The 15,201-nt window shown below is 52.9% G+C and overlaps 1 protein-coding gene across 1 annotated transcript; it reads left to right on the top strand.

The window, feature by feature from the left end:
• Positions 1-487: 487 nt before the first annotated feature.
• On the top strand, positions 488-14,314 carry TIMM44 (translocase of inner mitochondrial membrane 44). Its single transcript, XM_084221094.1, has 13 exons — positions 488-548; positions 1,343-1,450; positions 2,063-2,233; positions 2,699-2,779; positions 3,653-3,802; positions 4,095-4,234; positions 4,860-4,945; positions 5,826-5,918; positions 6,780-6,904; positions 8,217-8,267; positions 9,514-9,603; positions 11,686-11,796; positions 13,742-14,314. Exons 1-13 carry the CDS (start codon positions 525-527, stop codon positions 13,859-13,861), a joined length of 1,350 nt encoding a protein of 449 aa, XP_084077220.1. The 5' UTR covers positions 488-524; the 3' UTR covers positions 13,862-14,314.
• Positions 14,315-15,201: the final 887 nt, after the last annotated feature.

Here is a 15,201-nt window from a genome sequence, read left to right as displayed (position 1 = left end):
AAAAAGAAATCCAGTGTTGCTCTTGATTTCTGACAGAATCTCTTTGTGTCCAAGAGTGAAGGATCTTCCCTCTCCTGTCTCCCACCTACTCCGTGGGCAGTCGCAACTCAAGGTTTTTCTCTAGTGGCAATGCTGGCTTAAAAAAATCTCCCCTGGGTGGTGTTGGTGCCAGTGGAAAGGTTTGAACTGAAAATGGGGTTAAAAACCTCTTTATTGTGTCCCGTGGGGGTGTGTGGCCCAGGCAGGTAAGGGACAAACACCTGCTGCAGGTGCGAGGGGCGAGAATTCCCCTTTTTCTGCAGGAAACGATTTCAACACAAATGGATCGGGCGTGGGGGGGGCCGGGGAGAGTCGGGAACAGCCCCGGTGGGGTCGGGGAGAGTGGGGAGCAGCCCCGGTGGGGCCGGAGCAGCCCCGGGGGTCCCGCCCGGTCCCGCCGTTCGCGGCCACGTGGCGCGGGCGGCGCGCGGCAGTGACGTCACGGCGCGGCGGCGGCGCGCGGAGGTCACGGGGCGCGCGGGGCGATGGCGGCGGCCGGAGGGTGCCGGGTGAGCGCGGGGGCACCGGACGGGACCGGGCGGGACGGGACCCCCGGGGCCTGCTCGGGCCGGCGGGGACAGCGAGCGGCGCGGCGGGGCCCGGCCCGGGGCCGCCGTTCCCTCGCAGCCCGCAGGGCCCCGGCGCTGGCGGCTCCCGGTGCGGACACCCGGGCCGGCGGGGCCCCGGTTCCTCGCCCGCTGCTCCCGCCCGGCCCGGCGGGATGGAGCCTCCAGCGGGGCCGTGTTCCCGGGATTTGGAGGGGTCGAGGCTCCTCCAGCCCAACCATTCCGGGCTCCCGGGGCTCTCCCGGGGCTCTCCCGGTGCTCCCGAGCCCCGAGCTGCTCCCGGGGCTCTCCCGGGGCTCCGTGGGGGCGGTTTTGCCGTGAGCTGCTCCCGGAGCTCGCTGAGCAGGAGCGGCCGGGATGAGCCCCGTGTGCCGGGGTGAAAGGAGCGCCTCGGGGTCTCTGCTCGGTCCGGGCTCCTGCTCCCGGTGCTGCTCGGGATTTCCGTGCGGGATTTCCCCGGTTCTGCCCCGCTGCCCGCCCCGAGCTCAGCACCGACCCCTTCCAGAGCAGAACCTGCGGGTTTGACCTCGGCAAGGGCAGCACAACCGTCCCGGGGTTGTTTTGGGACCCTCCAGATCTGGGAAAGTTGTGTTTGGAGGAGTTTTCCCCGAAAAAATCCCTCCTGCTTCTCACGTTTCAGCTCCCGATGGATTTGAGCAGTGGCTGCTGGCCCAGATCCGGGTGCTGGGCGCTCTTGGGCGCTTCCCTGAGCTCCTGCCGTGCTCTTCTCCTTGCAGAAATGTCTCCTCAGTGCCCCGTGGCTGCTCTCCAGGCGTTATCCCGGCCCTGCCTTCCCCAGGAGTGCCCTGTACAGGATCTGCAGCCCTGCCCTGGGCTCCCCCCAGGTTGGTCCCACCTGAATTTATTCCATTTCCACCCCACAGAGTGTTCCCAGCAGAGCCCTCGGCTGGATGTGGATGTGGCTCTGGGGAGTGCCAGTTCCAGGCTGGAAATCTCCACTTTTCAAATGGAACTCCATGAATTGTTGAGGCCAGTTCCAGGCTGGAAATCTCCACTTTTTAAATGGAATTCAAGGAAATTTTGGGGCCAGTTCCAGGCTGGAAATCTCCACTTTTTAAATGGAATTCAAGGAAATTTTGGGGCCGGTTCTTGCCTGGAAATCTCCACTTTTCAAATGGAACTCCAGGAAATTTTGGGGCAGCTGAGGTTGGACAGGGCTTGGAGCACCCTGGGGTAGTGGGAGGTGTCCCTGCCCGTGGCAGGGGGTGGAGCTGGGTGGGATTTAAGGATTTCAACCCACACCATCCTGAGGTTCCATGAAATCCACTGGCCATGTGGCTCTCTGAAGGATCAGCTGCTGCTTTCCCAAGCAGCTCTGCACTTTCCACACCTTCTAAAAGTGATCCAGGGCTTGCCTCAAGTCCAAAACTTGTGGGTTTTGGGTCCTGTCTGCTGGAATTCCGTGGGATTCTCCAACATGGAATGGTTTTCTCCAGTCCAGATGCTACTCCTCGGGAGGAAGGAAGGGATTCATCTCAGGTTTTGTGGAGAACATCAAACAGGAGTTAGCCAAAAACAAAGAGATGAAGGAAAGCATCAAAAAATTCCGAGATGAGGCCAAAAAGCTGGAGGAGTCGGATGCTCTGCGGGAAGCCAGGAGGAAATATGTGAGTGTTTGGGATTTCCCTGCTTTGTTCCCTGGGTTGTTCCCTGCTTTATGGAGCCTTTCCTGCCCTGAGTGAACATTTCCACCCAGGGCTGAACTGTTCAGGGGGAGTTCTGCTTGGCTGGAAGCACTCAGTGCTCAATGGATGCCTCAGAATGTTTATTTGTTGGAATGTTTTGGGGTTTTTTTTTTTTATTTTTTTATTTTAGTGGAAAGTCTTTCCAGCAGACGCTTGGCTGCATTTCTGAGCAGATCAAATAATGAGGCATTAAATTGAGCATCAAATGTTTCTTTTGATTGTTCAGAGAGCTCTGAACATCTTCATTTGCAAAGCTGCTGCTGACTCAGGCCATGAACTCCTGAAATGTTGCTTTTTCTGCCCTCAGTTCCAGCCTTAATGGATTGTGCTCCATCCAAGCTGGGTTTGAGTAGTTTCTGTCTCTTGATTAATGTTCTTTTCCCCCAGAAAACCATTGAATCTGAAACAGTGAAGACCTCAGAAGTGATTAAAAAGAAACTTGAAGAAATAACAGGCACGGTTAAAGAGGTAAAAGGGTTTTTCCTCAGGGCAGCTCTGCTGAAGTTGGGCTTTTGGGGGGCTGGAATTGTCACTGCTGGTGGCAGGTGCTGCTGCTCCTGGAGCTTTTAAAACCAGAGGCATTTATAAAATAATGGATGGGGTGTGGTCAGAGGAGACCCAGCCAGGGATTCCTCTGGGATTTGGGGGGATGGAGAAGAAGGAGACCCTTGGGAGCCCAAAATAAGGATGGAGAGAGTCAGGAGGAGCCCCTGGAGCTGCTCCCAGGGCTGGGTGCTCACCTGGAGAGGAGAAGGCTCCAGGGAGAGCTCAGAGCCCTTCCAGGGCCTGAAGGGGCTCCAGGAGGGCTGGAGAGGGGCTGGGGCCAGGCCTGGAGCTGCAATGACCTTTCCCTTTTTCCTTTTTCCTTTTTCCCTTTTCCCTTTTTCCTTTTCCCTTTTTCCTTTTTCCTTTTCCCTTTTCCCTTTTTCCTTTTCCTTTTCCCTTTTCCCTGTTTCCTTTTCCCTTTTTCCTTTTCCCTTTTCCCTTTTTCCTTTTCCCTTTTCCCTTTTCCCTTTTCCCTTTTCCCTTTTCCTTTTTTCCTTTTCCCTTTTCCCTTTGCCCTTTTTCCTTTTCCCTTTTTCCTTTTTCCTTTTCCCTTTTCCCTTTTCTTTTTTCCCTTTTCCCTTTTCCCTTTTTCCTTTTTCCTTTTTCCTTTTCCCTTTTCCCTTTTTCCTTTTCCCTTTCCCTTTTTCCTTTTCCCTTTTCCCTTTTTCCCTTTCTCTTTTCCCTTTTCCCTTTTCCCTTTTCCCTTTTCCCTTTTCCTTTTTTTCTTTTTTCCTTTTCCCTTTTCCCTGTTTCCTTTTCCCTTGTTCCTTTTCCCTTTTCCCTTTTTCCTTGCAGAGTTTGGACGAGGTCAGCAAGAGCGACCTGGGCAGGAAGATCAAGGAGGGGGTGGAGGAAGCTGCCAAAACGGCCAAGCAGTCTGCAGAGTCTGTGACCAGGGGAGGGGAGAAGCTGGGCAGGACTGCAGCCTTCAAAGCCATCTCCCAGGTACTGGGGCACCCAGGACCTCGCCAGGGCCCTTTTGGGGAGGTTTGGGGGGAAACCACACCTCCCCTGGCAGGGCTGAGCTCCTGGGGAGCTGTGTGGGAGCTAAAGTCCCTCTCCAGAGGGTTTTTAGCTCCCTCTTTTTGCAGAAAACACAGAAAATATCCAATGTTTTATTGCCCTGCTGTGGCTGCCCCAGCCCTGCCCCACCCATGCTCTCCCCGACCATCCCAGGATGGGATTTTCAGCTTCTGGGAGAGCCATGAACCCCCCCTGATGGGGCTTTTCCTTGCAGGGAGTGGAAACTGTTAAGAAGGAGATCGATGAGAGTGTTCTGGGGCAGACTGGTCCCTACAGGCGCCCGGAGCGGCTCCGGAAGCGGACGGAATATTCCGGAGAGAGGATCAAAGAGCAGCGAGTGTTTGAGGCCAATGAGTACGTGGGGGGATCCTCTGGGGGGATGTTTCTGTGTGTGATTTGATGGAAAAGGTGAAAACCAGGTCAGGGATTGAAATCCAGCAGCTGTGGGGTGGGAGCAGCTGGGTCTGCAGCGCGTTCCCAGCAGGAGTGGGTGATCCCGGGGTGAAACTGGGAATTTCAAATTCCAAAGGTGAAATTTGATGTTCTGAGGTGAAATCCTGAGCTGAGCATTGTTTTGTGTTCAGTTTTAACTTCTTGCTGCTGGGTGAGGCTGGGCAGGACTGAGGCTGAGCTCCTTTTTTGGGGCTGCTTTGCTCCTCTGAGTTGAGTTTTATTTGTCTGCTGCTTTATTTATCTGGAGTTTTGTTTATCTCATGTTTTATTTATCTGGGTTTTTATTTGTCTGGTGTTTCATTTATCTGGTGGATCATTTATGGGGCTATAATTTATGAGGCTGCAATTTATATTCTAATTGATGGGGCCATCATTTATCTTGTAATTGAGCTCATCATTTCAGTGCTGTCTCAGCCTCAGTGATGCCAAATGCTGCAGGGATATTCCTCAGGGTGTTGTCTGTATTTGCTACAAGTTAATTTTTCCCAAATATCCACATTTTATCCCTGTTTTCTGCCCTCTCCAGGGAAGCCATGGGCATGGTGCTGCATAAAGACTCCAAGTGGTACCAGCAGTGGAAAGATTTCAAGGACAACAACGTGGTTTTCAACAGTGAGTTGAGCACATTCCCTGCTCCCTCCTGGATCTGCTCCCATCTGTGCCTCCAGCCCCAGCAAATCCCAAATTCCCACTTTCCTCTGTGGGCTTGGAGCCAGTGCTGGGAGTGCTGAGAAGGGAGGGAGGCAGAGCTGAGAGCTCTCAGCTGCTCCAGCTGTGCTCCAGCTGTGCTGCAGCCCCTCCTGTGCTGGGAGCAGCTCCAGGGCACCAAACCCTGCCCAGGCCCAGCTGAACTCGTGGCTTTCCTGTTCTTCCCTCCTCAGCTTTGCTCTGGCACCAGGGGCAGGGAGGGCAGCTCTGCTCCTCCCCAGCTGGAGCCTAAAACAAGGAAAATCCTGAAAAATCCAGGGAGTTTCACACAACTTCCAAATTGGTGAAAGGCTTTTTAAAAAAGCACAAAAATCCTGTGATGTTTCTGTCGTGCAAAGCTGACCTTCAGTATCATCTGAGGCTGTTCCTGGTGCAAATGCCCTGAAAACAATCCCAGAATTTAGGCTGGGAAAGCCCTCCAGGACCTTTGGAGTCCAACCTGCCCCGATCCCCACCTTGTCCCACTCCTGCAGTGGGAGCAGCACTGCTCAAAGTGAGCCTGATCCTGAATTTGCTCATTCCATTGGATGAGTGCCATTCCCAGAGGTGTTAAAGCTGAGTGTTGGCAGAGGAGGGGTTGCTGAGAGAGCAGAGCATTGCAGGAAAATGGGGAATGAAACGGGGGTAAAAACAGTAAAATGGGGAATGAAATGGGGAAAAAACAGAAAAATGGGGAATAAAATGGGGAGCAAAGCAACTCCCAGGTGGTGCCTGGTGCTGCACAAAGGGCTGGAGGAGAGGCTGGGCCCTGCTGGGAGGGCTCTGAGCTCTCTGTTCCCTGCAGGGTTCTTTGAGATGAAGATGAAGTACGACGAGAGCGACAACGCCTTCATCCGAGCGTCGCGCGCCGTCACCGACCGCGTCACCGACCTGATAGGTACGGGGACAGGGACAGGGACAGGGACAGGGACTGCTCATGGGGACAGGGACACCCCCTGGGGCTGCTCATGGGGACAGGGACACCCCCTGGGACTGCTCATGAGGACAGGGACAGCCCTGGGACAGCCCTGAGCTGCTCATGGGGACAGGGACAGGGACAGGGACAGGGACTGCTCATGGGGACAGGGGCAGGGACAGGGACACCCCCTGGGACTGCTCATGAGGACAGGGACAGCCCTGGGACAGCCCTGAGCTGCTCATGGGGACAGGGACAGGGACAGGGACAGGGACAGGGACAGGGACTGCTCATGGGGACAGGGACAGCCCTGGGACAGCCCTGAGCTGCTCATGTGGACAGGGACAGGGACAGGGACAGGGACAGGGACAGGGACAGGGACTGCTCATGGGGACAGGGACAGGAACACCCCCTGGGGCTGCTCATGAGGACAGGGACAGCCCTGGGACAGCCCTGAGCTGCTCATGGGGACAGGGACAGGGACAGCCCAGGGACAGGGACACCCCCTAGAACTGCTCATGGGGACAGGGACACCCCCTGGGGCTGCTCATGGGGACAAGGACACCCCCCTGGCACCGCTCATGTCTGTCCCCAGAGCTCTGTCCCTGTTCCCTGGTGCCTTTCCCCCCTCTGTCTGTCCCCATGGCTCTGTCCCTGTCCCCAGAGCTCTGTCCCTGTGTCCTGGTGCCTTTCCCCCCTCTGTCTGTCCCCATGGCTCTGTCCCTGTCCCCAGAGCTCTGTCCCTGTGTCCAGGTGCCTTTCCCCCTCTGTCTGTCCCCATGGCTCTGTCCCTGTGTCCTGGTGCTGGTGGCAGTGCCAGCACCCACTGGGCTGTTCTTGCAGGGGGACTCTTCTCCAAGACCGAGATGTCCGAGGTGCTGACAGAGATCCTCAGGGTGGATCCCTCCTTTGACAAGGATCGTTTCCTGAAGCAGTGTGAGCGGGACATCATCCCCAACGTCCTGGAGGTGCCACTGCTGCCCTGCATTTCCCCTGCATTACCCCCTGGGAAATGTTTGGGTTTTTTACTTTTCAATTGCTAAAATCAAAAGTTGGGATGGGATTTGTTTCTGCAGCTTTGCACAGACCTTGGGGAAGGAATCAGATCCCACATTTAAGTTGAAACCGTGGGATAATTATATTATAAATATATAAACCAAATATCTAAAATATGTGTTGTTAAAACACATAATATAAATATAAATATAAATATAAATATAAATAAGAGAGAGAGAGAGAGAGAGAGAGAGAGAGAGAGAGAGAGAGAGAGAGAGAGAGAGAGAGAGAGAGAGAGAGAGAGAGAGAGAGAGAGAGAGATATAAAAAATCTAAATAATGAATTTCTGGCCTGGAAAACACAAAGGAGGTGGGATCAGAGGGAAATGAGTGAGCAAATGGTGATAGCAGAGGGATAAGGGAAGGAATTTGGAATGTGCTCCAGGGTTTTGGTCTGGGGTTTGGGAAGAGCAGCAGGTTGTGAGCAATGGTTCAGTGCTCATGGAAGTGTCTGGAATTTGAGGTTTTTAGGGACTCAGTGATGGGAGATGTGACTGTAAATGGATGTGGGTCCCTGTCACTGCAGCAGGAAAGACAGAGGGAATTTGGGATTTGAGATGGAGCAGGAATTGTTCTGGATTTGGGATTTGAGATGGAGCAGGAATTGTTGTGGATTTGGGATTTGAAGTGGAGCAGAAATTGTTGTGGATTTGGGATTTGAGATGGAGCAGGAATTGTTCTGGATTTGGGATTTGAAGTGGAGCAGGAATTGTTCTGGATTTGGGATTTGAAGTGGAGCAGGAATTGTTCAGAGGGACTCAGGAGAGCCTGGCAGAAGTGGGTTTGAGGAGCCAGGGGTGGGATTGTTCTGTTCCCTCTGTGCCCTGAATTTTTCAGTGTGGGAGCTGCAGCTCTGCTCCTGTTGGATCCCAGGATCTGGGAGCCCTGGGAGCTCTGCTGGCTCTCTGGCAGGGTGAACAGGAAGATTTAACAGACAGGTTCAGCTGGAAGCTTTAGGAGAGTTTCATTATCCCAGGGTTTATGTCCCTTGGCCTCAGCTCCTGTGTTTTTATAGAAATCCTTTTTGCTGCTCCCCTTTGCAGCTCCAGTTTCCCCCCAGAGTCCCACAAAATGAGGGATTTAAGGTGTTGTGCTGCTGGAAGGGCTGATGGGTCCCACTTTGATACAGGAGGAGCTCTAAAACGTTCTGTCTGATTTCCTTTGATGTAGGGGGAGCTGTAAAATGTTTCTTTCTTTAAGATGCTCTGTCTGATTTCCTGCTCAGGCTCTGATCTCCGGGGAGCTCGACATCCTCAAGGACTGGTGCTATGAGGCCGTGAGTGAAGCTCCCAAAAACCTCCCCAAAGCTTGGGATTCTCCCTTGGAAATGGGGTTTTTTGAGGGCTTGGGATTCAGGGAGTTCCTGGCAGCAGAGCCTTTCCTGGCAGCCTGGCTGGGCTTTTATTTGGGTCTTCATTCCTCCAAAATTGCTGTGCTGTAAAACCCAAAATAATTCTGCTCTTCCAAATCCAAAATTAATCCAAGAGCTGAATTTCTCCAAGTGAATTCCCTGTGCTGTTCCCCACCACCAGAGGGCTGGGAGAGCCAATTTTTTTTCAATTCAATAAATCCTGATCAGTATTTTTATTTTTAACAATAATCCAGCCTGAAAGCAGAGAATCTTCCCTGCTTCCAGCAACCTTGGGAATGACACCTTGGATTGCTCTGGAGGGAAGCAGCAGCTTCACTGCTCTTTTTTTTTGAGGCCAAAATCAAACATTCCCAAGGCAGCTGGAAATGGAAATGAAGCTCCAAAGTCCAGAGTAATCAGTCAGATAAGCCAGGGTGGAAATGGGAATTTTATCCCTGAGAACCTGGGGGATAAAACCTCTTCATGGATCCCAGGGCTGCTGAGATGGAGATTCTGGTCACTGAACTCCCTCATTTCCCTGCTTTTCCCATTTTTTCCCCTGTTTTTCCCCCAGTTTTCTCCCTGCTTTTCCCCAGTTTTTCCCCATTTTTTTCCCCAGTTTTTTCCCCAGTTTTCTCCCTGCTTTCCCCCAATTTTCCCCCAATTTTCCCCCAGTTTTTCCCCCAGTTTTTCCCCCAGTTTTTCCCCCAGTTTTTCCCCCAGTTTTTCCCCCAGTTTTTCCCCCTGCTTTTCCCCCTGCTTTTCCCCCTGCTTTCCCCCCTGCTTTTCCCCTGCTTTTCCTTGCTTTTCCCAGTTTTTCCCCTGCTTTTCCTTGCTTTCCCCAGTTTTTCCCTGCTTTTTCCTGCTTTTCCCTGTTCCTGTTGTTCACTCCAATTGTGAGTCTCTCAGCTCTCAGCTGCTCTCAGGTCCTCTCGTTCTTCCCAGTAAAAATGGGATTTTCAGTGGGATTTTTGTGACTCCCAAAGCATTTCCTGCAGTTCTTTAATCCCTTCAGCACATTCACAAAAATAAAAAAATTTACTTTTTCTCGCGGGGCTTTTTTTTTTTCCTCTCCAAGCAAAAAATCCCTTTTTTTTATTTTTTTTTTTTTTCTTTGATGGGGACAGAACAATCCCAAACAATTCCCAACCCAAGTTTGTTCATCCCTCAGACCTACAGCCAGCTGGCCCATCCCATCCAGCAGGCCAAGGCCCTGGGGCTGCAGTTCCACTCCAGGATCCTGGACATCGACAACATCGATGTGAGTTCCCTGCCCTGCTTTCCCCCTGGGGCTCAGGAGGGGTTCTGTAGGATCAGGGGCATGGAAAAAATCCCCCAGGATCACCCAGTCCCACCTTCTTTGCTCTGAATGCTGGGTTTGAACTCTGGGGTTTGGGATTTCTGCTCCCAGAGGGGAAATCCCAGTGCTGGAAGGGAAATCCCAGTGCTGGAAGGGAGATCCCAGTGCTGGAAGGGAAAATCCCAGTGCTGGAAGGGAGATCCCAGCGCTGGAAAGGAGATCCCAGTGCTGGAAAGGAAAATCCCAGTGCTGGAAGGGAAATCCCAGTGCTGGAAGGGAAAATCCCAGTGCTGGAAGGGAGATCCCAGTGCTGGAAGGGAAATTCCAGTGCTGGAAGGGAAAATCCAGTTGTGGAGGGGAAAATCCAGTTGTGGAAGGGAAATCCCAGTTGTGGAGGGGAAAATCCCAGTTGTGAAAGGGAGATCCCAGTTGTGAAAGGGAGATCCCAGTTGTGGAAGGGAAATCCCAGTGCTGGAAGGGAAATCCCAGTGCTGGAAGGGAAATCCCAGTGCTGGAAGGGAAAATCCAGTTGTGGAGGGGAAAATCCAGTTGTGGAAGGGAGATCCCAGTTGTGGAAGGGAAATCCCAGTTGTGGAGGGGAAAATCCCAGTGTTGGAAGGGAGATCCCAGTTATGAAAAGGAAAATCCCAGTTGTGGAAGAGAAATCCCAGTGCTGGAAGGGAAATCCCAGACATCCAAGATATCTAAAATATCTTGGAAATTGGGTTAGGCTTGGGTTTGGGTGAAAAATTGGTTTTCATTTGGATGGATTGAGCTCCAGTGTGGGTTGGGCTGGGGCAGCTCCAGGGAGCTCCTTCCCTGGGATCAGGCATGGGAACAGGCAGAGCTGTTGAGATTCCCTCAGGGAACAGGGAAAATAAAATAAAAATAAATTTATTCCTTTGTGACACAGCCCAGCCTTGTCCTGGGGCTGCTTCCTTTATTAGGGATAAAACAGAATGTTTGGGAACGTTTCAAAAGAGGAAAATCCTGCTGTCCTCAGTCCCTGTGGCTCCTTTTGGGGCAGCACAGGCAGGAACTCCTGAGCTGAAGAGCAGCAGAGCATCCCATGGCATCCTGCATTCCCACAAAAAAAGGGATGCAAGGAGATCTCCCACAATGGGCAGAAAGAGAATTATGGGCTTTAAAAAGGGGAAAATTTCCAGTCCTCTTGCATTCCAGTGAATAAAGGCTTTAAATATTTAACGGGGTGGCCTGGGAATAGAGGGAAAAGATGCTGGCAAACAAAAGGGTCCCACCTTGACGTCCTTTGGACAGTTTTTGTCTGGTTCAGAACAACTTCCTGATGTAAAAGCAGGAGAAAAGGCTCTCTTTGATCCTTGTGGGTCCCTTCCAGCTCAGGATGTTCTGATTCCCAGCATTTCCCTCAGAAAATCCCTTTTTTTGGAGAGCAGGGTGTCTTTGATTTGGTTCCTAATTGGGACTAACGGAGCAGAGCCTGTTCCCATTTCCCAGATTTATGGACTTGGGGAAATAATGGGAAAAATCCACAAAGGTTTGGGGAAAGCTCTGAGGGCTCCCAAGCTTTTACTTGGAATTGTTTTGGGAGACAGGGGTGATGTCTGTGGGGTTTGGGGTGGTGTCTGTGGGGTGATGTCCGTGGGTTTGGGGTGATGTCCCTGGGGTGATGTCCATGGGGTTTGGGGTGATGTCCCTGGGGTGATGTCCATGGGGTTGTGGGGTGATGTCCATGGGATTTGGGGTGATGTCTATGGGGTGATGTCCATGGATTTGGGGTGATGTCCCTGGGGTTTTGGGGTGATGTCCATGGGGTTGTGGGGTGATGTCCCTGGGGTTGTGGGGTGATGTCCCTGGGGTTTGGGGTGATGTCCCTGGGGTGATGTCCACGGGGTTGTGGGGTGATGTCCCTGGGGTTATGGGCGTGATGTCCCTGGGGTTTTGGGGTGATGTCGCTGGGGTTATGGGGTGATGTCCCTGGGGTTTTGGGGTGATGTCCACGGGGTTGTGGGGTGATGTCCCTGGGGTTTGGGGTGATGTCCACGGGGTTGTGTGTCCCTGCAGCTGGCCATGGGGAAGATGATGGAGCAGGGGCCCGTGCTGATCATCACCTTCCAGGCCCAGGTGGTGATGGTGATCAAGAACCACCTGGGGGAGGTGGTGGAAGGGGACCCGGTGAGTGGGGACACGTTTGGGGTCTGGGACAGGTTTGGGGTCTGGAACGTGTTTGGGGTCAGGGACAGGTTTGGGGTTTGGAACGGGTTTGGGGTCAGGGCCATGTTTGGGGTCAGGGTCATGTTTGGGGTCTAGGTCAGGTTTGAGATCAGGGACATGTTTGGGGTCAGGGTCACATTTGGGAATAGGGACATGTTTGGGATCAGGGCCATGTTTGGGGTCTCCCACTGCAGCTCCAGCTCCATCCCATTCCCACCTGGCCCTGCTGGGTTTCCCTCCCCATTTCCCTTCCCTGGCAGGGCAGAGCCCTCTGGCAAACAGGGTGGGAGCAGGGTTGAGTCACTGCATCAAAAAAAACCCCAAATCCACATTTTTATCTCCCCATCCTCCCACCAAGAATGCATGAAATGAATTCCATGGAAATCCCCCAGGGAACTCCCACCCCTGCCTGCAGCTGTGGGGGTTCTTGGGGAGCAGGGAATGATCTGGGGGACAAATCCCTGGCACCTCCTGCGTGCCCTGGGCTGGCCCTGGGGCTCTTCCCTCCTGGCTGCTTCCAGGCTGAGCCTGGCCCATGGAATTCCCAGAATAAATATTTCTCTATCCAGGCATAATTATAATATTATGATATGATATAATATAATATGATACGATATTATATAATAGAATGCAATATAATATAATGTAATATACGATATTATAGAATATGATAGAATATGATATGATAGAATATGATATGATATAATATGATATAATATAATATAATATAATATAATATAATATAATATAATATAATATAATATAATATAATATAATATAATATAATATAATATAATATAATATAATATAGTTAATATAATATGATTAATAATGCTATTGATATTATTAATATTTCTCTCCAGGCAGCTCCAGCCTGTCCTGGCCTTCAGTGGCTCAGTGACACCTCACAGTGTCAGTGCTGGAGCTGCCACTTCCCAGCTCATTGTCCTTTAATTAATACAGAGTTTTCACAAATATTGCCTTTTGCAAGGCTGGCCTTTGGTCCAGGCTGGAAAAATGGGATTCATTTGAATGCTGGGGCCCATCTGGGCTGATTCACAGCCAGGGCAGAAACAGCTGATCCAGTGATTCCCTGCATTAAACTCCTGCATTCCTGGGAGATAAATATTGATGGGATCATTATTGAACAGGATATCAAAGTCTGTTTGCTGTCAGATCCCTCCAGGGCTGCAATCAATCAGGGAGAGGAATTCAAATCCCCCAGTGGAGCCCAAAGCTCAGCTTTAATCAGGAGCCTGGGCTTGGGGGGAGCTGCTGGAGTATTGAACACAGGGAGGTCTGGGGAGAGGGGAACCTCAAATCCCCAGAGTTTGGGGTGGAAGGAGCTGGAAGGATTGGAGTTTTGGGGTTGGAAGGATTTGAGTTTTGGGGGTGGAAGGAGCTGGAAGGATTGGAGTTGAGTTTGGGTTTTGGGGCTGGAAAGAGCTGGAAGGATGTGAGTTTTGGGGCTGGAAGGATGTGAGTTTTGGGGCTGGAAGGATGTGAGTTTTGGGGCTGGAAGGGGCCGGAAGGGTTTGTATTTGAGTATTGGGGCTGGAAGGAGCTGGAAGGATGTGAGTTTTGGGGCTGGAAGGATGTGAGTTTTGGGGGTAGAAGGGGCTGGAAGGGTTTGAGTTGAGTTTGAGTTTTGGGGCTGAAAGGAGCTGGAAGGATTTGAGTTGGAGTTTTGGGCCTGGAAGGAGCTGGAAGGATTGGAGTTTTGGGGCTGGAAGCATTTGAGTTTTGGGGCTGGAAGGGGCTGGAAGGATGTGAATTTTGGGGCTGGAAGGATGTGAGTTTTGGGGCTGGAAGGATGTGATTTTGGGGCTGGAAGGATGTGATTTTGGGGCTGGCAGGTGCCCTGCTGGCAGCCTGACCCTGCCCCTGAGAGCACTTTCTGTGGCAGGACAAGGTGCTGAGGATGCTCTACGTGTGGGCGCTGTGCCGGGACCAGGACGAGCTGAACCCCTACATGGCCTGGAGGCTGCTGGACATTTCCTCCTCCAGCACGGAGCAGGTGCTCTGAGCAGGGCTGGGCTGGGCCCTTCCCACCCTCTGGAAGCAGCTCCAGCCTGGAACTGCCCGTGGGGAGCAGCCCAGGCTGGGGCTCTGGGAGAGCCCCCAATCCCTGGGGAACGGCAATCCCGGCTCGGGGACGTCCGGGACGAGCGGCTGCTGCTTCATCCTCGTGCCTCAGAGGCTCCTGGGCAGCTGGAACCCCCCAGAGCTGCCATTCCCACCTGCTGGCACCCCAGAGATCCCTGGAGAGGCCTTGGAGGGGCTCCAGCCTGGTGTCCCTGCCGTGTCTTGCACTTTCCCAAGCCAAATACAGCCAGGACTTTGCACATGGAGGTGTTGGATGCTCAGGTTGGTGGTGGGCTGGGGCTGACTCCTGAACAGACAGGGGAGATTTGTTTATCCACAGCTTGGAAGGGGGAATGTCGTTGGTTCTGGTCACAAAGAGCCACAGCTGCATCCCCTGGGGGGGTGGGGAGGGTGTGGGACAGGAGGGGAAGGGCAGGGGGAGTGTGAGGAGTGGCACTGCCTTGGGAACGCTGAGTTTTTCTGTCCCATCCTGTCCCATTGCCAGGAGGAAAGCTGTGCTCCTTGCTCAGCTCTCTGGCCTCGTCTGCTCCTCATCCCTGCCCTCACCCCAGGTCCAGGAGCAGAAACTCGCCCAGTTTGCTGCTGGAGCGTGGGGTGAATCCCAATCTGAAAAAAAAGGGGTTGAAAATCCCAAATCATGGAAAAAAATCCCCAAATCCGGGTTCCAGTGGGGTTTGGGACCCTCTCCTTCTTGAGCTTCTTTCTGCTGGGAGGAAGAGCAGGGGGGAATGGCTGAGGGGGAGCAGAAATTGTGGGATTTGGGCTTCTGGAGGGGTTTGGGAGCTGAGCCAGGGCCGAGGCACCCCCTGCCCATGGCAAGGGAGCTTGGGAAAAGGTTTGGAGAGGAAATCCAAGGATTGCTGTGGTGCTGAGGGTGAGGCAGGAGAGCTCTGCCCTGCCTGAGTGATTAAAGAGAATAATTCCAGTTCCTCTTTTGCAAGTGTCTGCAGCTTTGAACATCCCTGGGAGCTTCCCAAGCCCTGGGCTGGGCTTGGAACGTCCCTGGGAGCTTCCCAAGCCCTGGGCTGAGCTTAAACCATCCCTGGGAGCTTCCCAAGCCCTGGGCTGAGCTTAAACCATCCCTGGGAGCTTCCCAAGCCCTGGGCTGAGCCTTTCCCTGGGATGGGACAGCCCCAGCCCTTGGAGCATCCCCAGGGTGTGGGGATGCCACATTCCCTGTCTGGGTCACCCCCAGGGCAGGCTGGGGGTGGCATTTGGGTCACAGCCAGCCCAGGGAATGCTCCAGGCTGGAATGCTGGG

This window comes from Fringilla coelebs (genome assembly GCF_963513975.1).
Source record: "Fringilla coelebs genome assembly, chromosome: 24".
NCBI lineage: Eukaryota > Metazoa > Chordata > Aves > Passeriformes > Fringillidae > Fringilla > Fringilla coelebs.
This window is presented reverse-complemented; position numbering and strand designations above follow the sequence as displayed.